At 45.0% G+C, this 12,203-nt stretch overlaps 1 protein-coding gene across 1 annotated transcript in view; it reads left to right on the top strand.

Moving 5' to 3' along the window:
- The first annotated feature begins 127 nt into the window (after positions 1-127).
- Positions 128-12,203, top strand: part of Vac14 (VAC14 component of PIKFYVE complex) — a 131,300-nt gene continuing 119,224 nt past the window's right edge. Inside the window, exon 1 of the mRNA XM_004659566.2 lies at positions 128-498. Within this exon, the coding sequence (XP_004659623.2) occupies positions 395-498 (104 nt within the window). The 5' untranslated portion in view covers positions 128-394. The remainder of the gene's footprint in view (positions 499-12,203) is intronic.

Below are 12,203 nucleotides of genomic sequence, written 5' to 3'. Positions count from 1 at the left end.
TGGACGGAGAGAGGGCGGAGCTCCGAGCAGCGCGGCCAACCCACTGCTGCCTCCACGAGGGGGCGTGGCTGCCGATGGGCGGGCCCTAGGGGCGGAAGGCGGAAGTCGCTGCGGATCATGTGACTCGAGCAACATGGCCGCTACCCAGCGAGCGTAGCCGGTGTCTGGCGGGAGCTGGCCTTGGGAGTGATTTGGCGGCCGGGGTCGCGTGGGAGGGCAGAGTCCGGGGCCGAGTTCTGAGGCAGCGCGCGGCCGCAGAGCGAGGCGGGAGGACTCGGAAACTCGTGGTCCATGATCCGGCGGCGGGGTCTACGCGGAGCCGCAGACTCCCCGGGCCTTAGTACGGTCCCGGCAGCCGCGGGCTAAGGAGTCTCGAGGCTCCCGAGCTGCCACTATGAACCCCGAGAAGGACTTCGCGCCGCTCACTCCTAACATCGTGCGTGCCCTCAATGACAAACTATACGAAAAGCGGAAGGTGGCAGCGCTGGAGATAGAGAAGTAAGAGCTCCTGGGACCCCGCCCTGGCTTTGCAGCCCCCAGCGGCTCTGCTCGCAGGGAGACTTGCAGCCAGTGTTGGTGTCTCGGGTTCCATGCCCTTAACACAACACAGTGTTCAAGAGCAGGAGATCCCAGAGTCCTAGCTCTGCTCCTGCCTGGCTGGGCTTTGGACCACGTTCTTTAATAATCCTGGAGCCGCAGGTGGCTGCAGTAAAAATGTGTGTAGTACCTAGCACAGTGCCTGACATTTGCTGAGACCTCGGTGTGGTCTTCGTGAAAACCAACAGGACAGAGTGCTGCCTCTGTGGACAATTAGAATTGACTAGCGGTATTGATCAGCCTGTTTTTTTTTTTTGTAATACTCAGTTTCTGAAGCAAAAGAGATTGTTATGTGTCCCGAGTGGGGAGATCAGATGGAAACCTCATGACCTTAATGCTCAGAGGATTGTCTAGTTTTATCTAAAGTCATGCTACTCTTCCCTACAAGTGGAATTGGAAATATTGGCCTTTCCTTTTTTCTGAAGTATTGCCACATGTGTATATGATGGTGAAGTGATGGTTTGCATTGTTTCCCAGTGTTTAAAATGGGCATGTTTATTTTATTTTATTTACTTAGAGAGAAAGGTAGAGAGAGAGAGGGAAGGCCAGGGCCTTCAGCCGCAGCAAACGAACTCCAGACACATGTGCCACCTTGTGCATCTGGTTTATGTGGATCTGGGGAATCGAACCTGGGTCCTTTGGCTTTGCAGACAAGTGCCTTAACTGCTAAGCCAATGCTCCAGCCCTGTCTCAGGATTTCTTAACCTCAGCACTATTGAAATTTTAGGATACATAATTTTTGGTTGTAGTGGCAATTGTGTGCCTTGTAGGATTTTTAGCAGTATCTCTGGTCTCTTCCCACTAGATGCCAGTAGCACTCCATCAGTTTTAACAACCAGTTGTCTTCAGATTGAAGGTGCAAAATCTCTGCAGTTCAGAAAAGCTCCCTTTCTCTTAAACTAAAGGTTTGGGTTTGGTTCAGACTCTCCCAATAGCTCTGATATTCAGCTTTTCCATTCTAGCTGCTTCTCAAATCAGGTACCACATTTTTAAAAATTTGTTTATTTTTATTTATTTATTTGAGAGCAACAGAGAGAAAGAGGCAGAGAGAGAGAGAGAGAGGAGAGTGGGCACGCCAGGGCTTCTAGCCACTGCAAACGAACTCCAGATCCGTGTGTCCCCTTGTGCATCTGGCTAACGTGGGTCCTGGGGAATCGAGCCTTGAACCGGGGGGGTCCTTAGGCTTCACAGGCAAGTGCTTAACCGCTAAGCCATCTCTCCAGCCCAGTTACCACATTTTTTAATGTATAATTTTTTTATTGACAATAAACCATGCTAATTCCCACCCGCTTTGCCCTTCACAGTTCCACTCTCCATCATATCCCTTCCCTCTTTGTGTTAGTCTTTTATTTTGATGTCATCGTCTTTGCCTCCTATTATGAGGGTCTTGTGAAGGCATTTATAGGTACTGTGAGGTCATGGATAGCGAGGCCAATTTCTGTCTGGACAGTTGCATTGTAAGGACTCATACCCTTCCTTTGGCTCTTACATTTTTTCTGCCACCTATTCCACAATGGAGCCTTGGAAGGTGTGACAGAGATGTTTCAATGCTGGGCACTCCTTTGTCACTTCTCATTACTATGTTGCCTTTTGGGTTATCCCAGTGGTCACCACCATCTGAAAAGAGAAGCTTCTCTAACAAAAGGTGAGAGTAGCATTAATAGATGAATATGAGCATTAAGTGTAGTGCTTACAGGGCAGTTTTGTGAGCATAATATATGTATTTAGCCAGACAAGAGCAAGCTTTACACCCCTAATCTCATGACCTCCCCTGCCATAGGCTTTATTAGGCTTTTGGTAAGGTTTTCAGTACTAGGCATGTATTCCCTCCCATAAAGCAGACCTTCAGTCCAATTAGAGAGCAGTTGGTTTCCCCAGAACACATATGCCACTTGTGTACCCATTCTGTCATTTGGCCTGTCTGGCCAAACTTGAGGCTTCCAGTGTCCACTGTTTTAACCACTGATGACTTCTGTCTTCCATAAGGAGTACAGCTTTTTCCAGCTTTCATTCAGCTGGTCTACAGAGAGAAGGTTTTCAGCTTAGCCCCAGCTTGATTTCTCAGTGACCTTGCTGCCCAGGCATGTGGAGGCTTCAGCAATAGCGTCTTACCATCTGTTTCTGGTGGGAAACCAAGGGCCTTAGCAATAGCCTGTAATGTTTTGGAGGCAACAGGGACCTCCCTGGCCAACAGCTCACTGGAAGGTATCCCATCCCTGGCAGTGAAAATTCTCTAGTAACAATCTATGGCTTCTGGATATTATCCAAGGAAAAAAAAATAAGCTTTCATATGTCTTCTTCAGAATATCTTGCATTTTGATTGACCCTTCTCCCACCCTTCTTTTTTGCAATCTCTCCCCCTGGCCTCGCTTAGGCCATTCCACTCCCTGTAATCTATTCTGCTTATGTATATACAACACCATCCCCTTAAGTCCTTTCCTCTCTTCCCTCTCTTATACCTTTTTGCCAGCTTACTGGCCTCTGTTACCCATTTTTGGTTTCAACTCACAAGTCTAAACATTTGTAGCTAGGATCAACATATGAGAGAGAACATACAACATTTGGTTTTCTGGGCCTGAGTTACCTCACTTGGTATAATCCTTTCCAGAATCATCCATTTCCCTGCAAATTTCATTTTTCTTTACTGCTGAAGAGAACTTCATTATGTAAATAGGGCACCACTTTCTTAACTGCTTTCATGATACAGGCTTTCTGTTTGTTTTTTTTCCCCCTGACTTTTCAGTGCTAGCAAGTCCTAATGAGAATTACCATGTACAGTAAGGAAACTCAAAGATGATCATATGCTTGTATATCTGGGTTTGGTTTGGTTTCTTGGAATCTGCACTGTGTTTTGGCCAGCTTTCCAATACTGTATTAAATGCCTGAGGTTTAACAGAAAACCTGAAAAGAGAATGTTATTTTGGCTCACAGATTTTGAGGTTACAATTCATAGTCAGTTTGTCTTATTGCTTTGGAGCCTGTGGTGAAGCAGCTCATCGTGGTTAAGGTTCCTGTGATGGAGCGAAAACCTTTACCTCATGGTCAAATCTAGAAAGAGGAAGAAGAATTGCTGGGGTCAGAAGAACATTTTCAATGACTGGAAGAACTCCCAATAAGTATCACCTTTTTCTTTTTTCTTCCTTTCTTTCTTCTTTTTTTTTTTTTTTTTCTTTTGAGGTAGAGTTTCACTCCAGCTCAGGCTGACCTGGAATTCACTATGTAGTCTCAGGGTGGCCTCGAACTCATGAGGATCCTCCTATCTCTGCCTCCCAAGTGCTGGGATTAAAGGTGTGTGTTGCCACACCCAGCTTTTTTTTTTTTTTTTTTTTTTTTTTTTGAGGTAGGTTCTCACTCTGGCCCAGGCTAACCTGGAATTCAGTATGTAGTCTCAGAATAGCCTTGAACTCACAGTGATCCTCCTACATCTGCTTTCTGAATGCTGGAATTAAAGGCATTCATCACCACACCTGGCTCATCTTCTTTTAATTGAGAACTTTATTGTATGAATATATTGCATATTGATCATGTTCCCATCAGGTTATACTCTTATGTTCCTTCTCCCTCAACCCCATTCCACTGAGGATCCTCCTCAGTGGGGTTATCGATATTTACTGTGGGGTCATGAATGTACCAACCTCTGTGTGCCGGGAGGAAGAGAAGACCTCAGAATACACCTTCCCACCCTGTGGCTTTTACATTCTTTCTGCCCCCTCTTTGACAGTGTTCCTGAGACTTGGAAGGCATATTGTGTCTCCTTTAGTGCTGAGCTCTCAACAGCCTTTGATTTCTCTGCTTTAAGGAGTTTTGAGTCTCCTCAGTGTCTACCCCCATCTCCCTAGAGGAGGTTCTCAGGCTAGCAGTGAGAGCAGGTGTTGCAGTCAGGTTTGTATTACTGGTAGAAATCACCCAACCAAGAGCAGCTTGTGGGGAAAAGAGGTTTATTTTGGCTTATAGGCTTGAGGGGAAGCTCCATGATGGCAGGAGAAAAAAGATGGCATGAGCAGAGGGTATACATCACCCCCTGGCCAATATAAGGTGGACCATAGCAACAGGAGAGTGTGCCCAACACTGGCTTGGGGAAATTGGCTATAACACCCATAAGCCTGCTCCCAACAATATACTACCTCCAGGAGGCATTAATTCCCAAATCTCCATCAGCTGGGAACCTAGCATTCAGAATGCCTAAGTTTATTGGGGATACCTGAATCAAACTACCACATTCTGCCCCTGGCCCCCATAAACTGATATCCATGCATGATACGGTGCATTCAGTCCAATTTAAAAGTCCCCATAGTGTTTATCAATTCCAGTGATGTTCATACCTCCCCATAGTCCAAGATCTTTAAACTGAGCCATAATACCAAAAAATCCCCCCAAAACCCATAATGGCACAGAATAAACATTCACACTGCAAAAGATGGCATTGCGCATAGCAAAGAAATATTCAACCAATACAAGATTTAAAATAACCAGGGCATACATCAAACTATAACTCCCAAGTTCAACAACTCTAGCCAGTGACAAATCTCCAAGTCTGATCATTCTAACCAGCAACAAGTCTCTGGTATTCCAATTCTACCCCTCCAGCTAGGCTACTCACAGTCCTGGAAAACTTCATCAGGGCTAGCAACTTTCCTTAGGAGCCATCGCATGGTCCCGGCATCTCCACTGGGTCTCCAATGCAATCCATGGTTTATCCTCATGGCCCCATGGCGTCTCCATGCAGGCAACCAGCAAACCTGCTTCACACTGCCTATGGCCATTTCCAAAACACAAGACCATGTTGCAAACTTAATGGCCCTCTCTTTCCTGCATTTCTTGTACTCCACAATACCAGGTAGGGTGCCAATTTGTTAAGCCAGCGGGGAGTAAAGCAGACTTTGAAGAACAGGACACTCCTTGAACACTCAGGCCCCTTCAGAAGAGTCAGCATTCTTCCTGTTGCCACAGTGCAGGTCAGCTGGCCCAATGTCAATGGTTGTAATCTCTCAAACAATTTGCAGGTGAGTGGGCAGCAGTTTAGGCCCAAAGATTTCATTTTTTCTGGGCCATATCCCTCTGCTCACTCCAGTTCATTTCTACACAGAGCAACCCTGCACAACTTCTCAGGACACAGACATAACAACAAGCTTTTCACACAAGCTGCTAGCCCAGTCCAAGCAAAGCTCTTTCGCACTCTCACAGTCCAGTTCTTAACTGCATTCAGGACTTTCACCTCTGACCAGAATGGTCTATCAAGCTGTACTTACAGCACTACAAGGCATCTCTTAGGCCAAGGTTTCAAATGCTTCCACATTCCTCTTGAAAATCAGCCCCAAAAGGCTAAAGCCACACAGTCGTGTGTCTAGCAGCAATCCCACTCCTCGGTATCACTTTACTGTTGCAGTCAGGTTTGCATTGCTGGGTAGATATCACCCAATGAAGAGCAGCTTGTGGGGAAAAGAAGTTTATTTTGGCTTACAGGCTTGAGGAGAAGCTCCATGATGGCAGGGAAAATGACAGCATGAGCAGAGGGTGGACATCATCACCCCCTGGACAACATAAGGTGGACAATAGCAACAGGAGAGTGTGCCTAACACTGGCTTGGGGAAACTGGCTTTAACACCCATTTAACACCAGTCCAAGCAAAACAATACACTCCCTCCAGGAGGCGCTAATTCCCAAATCTCCATCAGCTGGGAACCTAGCATTCAGAACACATAAGTTTATTAGGGACACCTGAATCAAACAACCACAGCAGGACTCATAGGTAATCCGCCACTTCCTCTGTAATGTCTCAAGACCTTGCCTCTGAAATGTCTTATCATCTCCAATAGTGTCAAATTGGGAGCCAAGCCTTTAACACATGGGCCTTTGAGGAATGCTTATGATAACAGACTGGAACTGACACCCAGTTTTGTTCATCCCCCCACTCAGCTCCTCAGAAGTATCTGCCTTTGTACTGGCTTGAGTCATCTGCTGGTACCTTCAACAGGAGTGTGGCATCTCAGCTTTTATGATGCTTTTTTTAAAAAAACCCAATTATTTTATTTTTTCTCAATTTTTATTAACATTCCATGATTATAAAAAATATCCCATGGTAATACCCTCCCTCTCCCCACTTTCCCCTTTGAAATTCCATTCTCCATCATATCCCCTCCCATCTCAATCAGTCTCTCTCTTATTTTGATGTCATGATCTTTTCCTCTTATGATGGTCTTGTTTAGGTACTGTCAGGCACTATGAGGTCATGGATATCCAGGCCATTTTATGTCTGGAGGAAGCACGTTGTAAGGAGTCCTACCCTTCCTTTGGCACTTACATTCTTTCCGCCACCTCTTCCGCATTAGGCCCTGAGCCTTGGAAGGTGTGATCAAAATGTTACGCAGGGGCTGGAGAGATGGCTTAGCGGTTAAACACTTGCCTGTGAAGCCTAAGGACCCCGGTTCGAGGCTCGATTCCCCAGGACCCATGTTAACCAGATGCACAAGGAGCACATGTGTCTGGAGTTTGTTTGCAGTGGCTGGAGGCCCTGGCACGTCTTTCTCTCTCTCTCTCTCTCTGTCTCTTTCTCTCTCTGTCTGTTGCTCTCAAATAAATAAAATAAAAATAAAATAGAGAAGAAGAAATTAGGGTAAATTTCTCTCCAGAGATTGATGGAGAGAATAATTAAAAAAAAAAAAAATGTTACGCAGTACTCCAGTCACTTCTTTCCAGCACTATGGTACCTTCTGAGTCGTCCCAAGGTCACTGCCATCTGAAAAGAGAGGATGCTCTACCCAAAGTGAGAGTAGCATTAATACAAGGGTATGAATATTAAGAGAAGTACTTATTGGGCAGCTTGATAAGCATAGTATTTTATCCAGACATCAGCAAATTTTACACCCCTAGAGCTCATGACTACCCCTGCTTGAAGTTTTCAGTATCAGGGATGTATTCCCTCCCATGGAGCAGGGCTTCAGTCCAATTAGAGGGCAGTTGGTTTCCAACATGACAGACATGCCACTATTGCACCTGCTGGCTCATTTGGCCTGGCTGGCCAATTATAAGGCTTGCAGTGTCCACTGATGAGTGTCTTCACTGGTGGTATCTCTTTCTCCCATTGAACTACATGTAGAATGACTTCTAGCTTTCTGTCAGCTAGTCTACATGGAGGAGGTTATCAGCTCAGTTCCAACAGGATTTCTCAGTGGACTTGCAGCCCAAGTATGTGGAGTCTTCAGCAATAGGGTCTTACCATCGATTCCTCGTTGGAAACCAAGGCCTCAGCAATGGCTTATAATGTTTTGGGGGCATCAGGGACCTCCCTGGCTAACAACTCACTGGAGGTATCCCATCCCTGGCACTGAAAATTTTCTAGCAACGATCTATGACTTCTGAGTGTTCCATTGTCCAAAACCGGAGGATTCCATATGATATATTTGTATCCTCTTAGATTTTGATTAGCCCTCCCTCCCCCTTTGCTTTACTCAATCTCTTTTACACTGCTTCTGACACCATCTGTATGAGTTCTCTCTGCAGACAGTTCTGTAAGGATGCTGTCATTAATGGGGTTCATTTTGTATTAGATATTGCCCTTGATTTGTGGAATTCAGAGACACTCCCTAGAGCCTTTACTGTGAACTCCTTAAGAGCAGAAACTTTTATCTTCTACACTTAGTATAGTGCCTAGTAGCATTTGGCACACATTCAAATGAATGATCAGTTTGGATGGGGAAGCAGAAGAGTACTTGTTGCTCAAAAGTAGCCTGTAAGCTGGGCATGGTGGCGCATGCCTTTAATCCCAGCACTCAAGAGGCAGAGGTAGGAGGATCGCCATGAGTTTGAGGCCACTCTGAGACTACGTAGTGAATTCCAGGTCAGCCTGGGGTAGAGTGAGACCCTACCTCGGGGAAAAAATAAGTAGCCTCCAGACAGCAACTGGAGAGAGACCCAAGCTTGACTCCAGCCAGACCTACAAGATGAGAACCTTCACTTCAACAAGATCACTGTGTGTGACTATCACATGTATTAAAGTTTGAGAAACCTTGGCTTCATAAACCATCTATTCCACATGTAGAATCCATATTTGTATATTTTTCATGTGGTCTAGTCACACTCACCCTCAGCTAAACAGCCTATTAGTTAGTTAACTCCTGCAGACAGCCTATAAAAGAAAAGTCAGAATATTGGCAGTTGCTTGTAGAGCAGATAAACCAGCTCACATGCTTCAGAAACAAAAGTTCCTAGTCCTATTCTTAGGTAAATAGCCCCTCTGACACAGTTTCTTAGAAACCATGTGGTGGAGTCGTTAAGCACCGGCTCTGGAGCTCATTAATTGGAGATCAAACTCCTGTTCACTGGTTATATGACCCTGAGCAAACTAACTCCAGTGTCCTAGCTGTGTAAGAAGAAAAATAATAGTAGTCATAGAGGTATTTGGTTACCAAAATTAACATTGGAAAAGTGCTTAGTGAAGCACTGCATTCATTATACTATTACATAGTATACATACAGAGACTTATTACATAATTATTTTAATTGCTTGTAATTGTTTTGTATCAGTACTGCTCTTACCACTTTTTTAAAAATTTTTTATTTATTTATTTGAGAGTGACAGACACAGAGAGAAAGACAGATAAAGGGGAGAGAGAGAGAATGGGCGCGCCAGGGCTTCCAGCCTCTGCAAACGAACTCCAGATGCATGCGCCCCCTTGTGTATCTGGCTAATGTGGGACCTGGGGAACCGAGTCTCAAACCGGGGTCCCTAGGCTTCACAGGCAAGCGCTTAACCGCTAAGCCATCTCTCCAGCCCTCTTACACTTTTTGATTGGCAGAATAATGGCCTCCCAAAGATGTCCTGATCCTTTGAGGCTGTGAAAATGTGATATACTATAGCAGATGTAATCAAGGTTGTTAATCAGGTGACCTTAAACTAGGGAGAATATCCTAGATTAACCAGATGGGCCCAGTGTAAACCTAAACATCCTTCATTGTGGAAGAGGTAAGCAGAAGAGTTACCAGAGTGATGTAAGACTCAAGCAGCCATCCCTGGCCTTGAAGATATAAGAGAACACTGGCCAAACACTGTGGCCGCCTCTAGAATGTATAAGAAACCAGATAACCCTGTAGAACCAGAATATAAAGTTGCTCTTCCCATACCCCAATGAGTTCAGTAAGACCCATAATAAATTGGTATCCTAAGCTATTAAGTTTGTGATAATTTATTAAAGTAGCCAGTAAAAACCTGGTACAGTTCTGGGGATAGTTCTGGTGATACAGATCAATGATACAGCGCTTGTGTAGAAAATTTGTACACCTTAACTACTATTGTTCTCTGTCCCTGCTCCTAGACCTTGAGCTCTGTGGAGGTAGGACCCCACCTTCACATTATCTCTTACTTGCGGCAGGAGACTGAAGACCTGGTTTGCTCCTCACTTTCCCACACCAAGCCCAGCAGTCTCTGTGAGGTGTGCAATAAACTCCTGAGACTGGAATACAAATTTTGAAGGCAGATGTAAGACTGCTTTATGATTTACAAGGAGTTTCAAGGAGGGGTTTCAGGCTTCCCTGGCACAGTCGTGTTCTCTACTTGGAATTGTCCATTTCTGCAGAGGGTAAGAAGGTAAGGGGAGATTATGCAAGTTGAGTTGTTAAGTGTGCTTTGAACTTTTCTCAAAAGCCCCCACTAAGCGTACAAATATGGTCTTATTAGTCAAAATACAACCACGGGCTGGGTGACTTCCACAATAACAATGTATTTCTCCCTGTTCTGGAGACTGGAAAACCCAAAATCAAGGTGGTTTCATTCTGAGGGGCCCTCCTCCTGACTTGTAGGTGGCTGCCACAGCATAAGTATGCCCGCGTGATTTTTTTTTTTTTTTTTTTTTTTTGGGGAATGGGGAAAGTTGACCCTTGTGTCTCTTATAAGGACACTAATCCTGTGAGATCAGAGGCACCATCATGACCTCTTCCAACTTTGATTTTTTTATAGGCTTATATACTTATCTGGGGGTTAACACTTTAGCACATGAAGTTGGAGGTAGAGGGCAGTTCAGTCACTGCTCCTCGGTGGTCACAGTGAAATCTATGTGAAGCAGTGCATTTGGTAGAGGGAGGGTACAGAGGGATGGAAACAAGCTGCTTTTGGCCAGCAGTTGTCAGCCCTCATCTCCTTACTTTGCTTAGCTGCCCCATGAACTGGGTGGCATTAGTTACCTATTTTACAGATGAGAAAGCAGGGTCTCCTTGTTAGGTCATCTTTCTAGCATTTCACAGCCAGAACCTGAATACAAAACCTGGACTCATCTGTCTCAAAAGACTTCTCCACAAGCCAGGCATGGTATACACAACTGTAATCTCTGCACTAGAGATCCTAAGACAGGAAGATCACATGTTGAGGCCAGCCTAGGCTACATAGCGAGGCCCTTACTCCAAACTAACAAAAAGGTTTCCCCACTATTGTGAGTGGTTTTCCCTACTAAAAAGAGAACTTAGTTGTAATAAATTTCAGACTTGGACATCTCTGGTAGTTTTAGCTGCAATTTTCAGTTTTCCATAGCCAGTCTGTTCAAATGACAGCCAGTGCTGCAGAAAGTGTTCCAGTGAAAGGTTAAGGTGCTTTATAGTCCTGACAGGCCTCCTAAGTACTAAAAATGCAGAGAGCAAGAGAGATGCTTGACTCCATTGTGCTAGTCTGGTATTGTGACCAGAATCTGATGGCAAATATTGGGAGCCTGTTGCACACAAGGCCTGGCGAGCTGTCCCTCTACCACCTGGGTTCAACAGAGCCATACAGTTTTCCAGAGACTAAGGCATTCAGGTTAGGATTTTAGAATGACCACTTTGGGTTTATGGCCTCTTGATTTCAAGAGATAGTCATTGATCATTCCAAATAAAAAGGCCTGTAAGACCCTCATCTATCCTTTCCTGGCCACATGTAGGAGAGATGTCAGCAAGCATTCTGGCTTATGAAAAAGACTGCCAGACACTGTGGAGGTGGTGCTACTCCCTCTTGCTTCTGGTTGGGGGAGATAACATCCTTCATGGCCAGGTCTCTAGTGTTCCTGAGCTTTCAATTTTGTCTCTAAGCATAGACTACACGCATGCATACAATCTTGTTTGCACCATAAGTTCCAGTAAATGTAGATACCCTGTGAGAGTTCTAGGGAGGTTGAGGCCCAGAGCTCCTGAATGATTCCCCCAGGTGTGCTGAAGTATGGAGGAGTCCCTGACTGGCTTGTGCCAATTTGTAGTTTGGATCAAAATTTCCACTCAGCTCTCATTTATTGGAAGTGGGGCCTTCAGAAAGTTGCTTATTCCAAGGCTCAGAGACTGCTATTCAGGAACTATGTCCTGCCTATAGACTGTTTTGGTATCACCTAGATCATAGATCATTTTATTTTTTTATCCATTTATTTATTTAACCTTTTTAGAGTATTTATTTGTTTGTTTGACAGATAAAGAGGGAGAGAGAGAATGGGCACACCAAGGCCTCCAGCCACTGCAAACAAACATGTGCCTCCTTGTGCATCTGGCTAATGTGGGTCCTAGGGTATCAAACCTGGGTCTTTTGGCTTTGCAGGCAAATGCCTTACCTGCTAAGCCATCCCTCCAGCCCTCACAGATCATTTTAAATTGATAATGTT

This window comes from Jaculus jaculus, chromosome 1 (assembly GCF_020740685.1).
Source record: "Jaculus jaculus isolate mJacJac1 chromosome 1, mJacJac1.mat.Y.cur, whole genome shotgun sequence".
Classification (NCBI taxonomy): domain Eukaryota; kingdom Metazoa; phylum Chordata; class Mammalia; order Rodentia; family Dipodidae; genus Jaculus; species Jaculus jaculus.
This window is presented reverse-complemented; position numbering and strand designations above follow the sequence as displayed.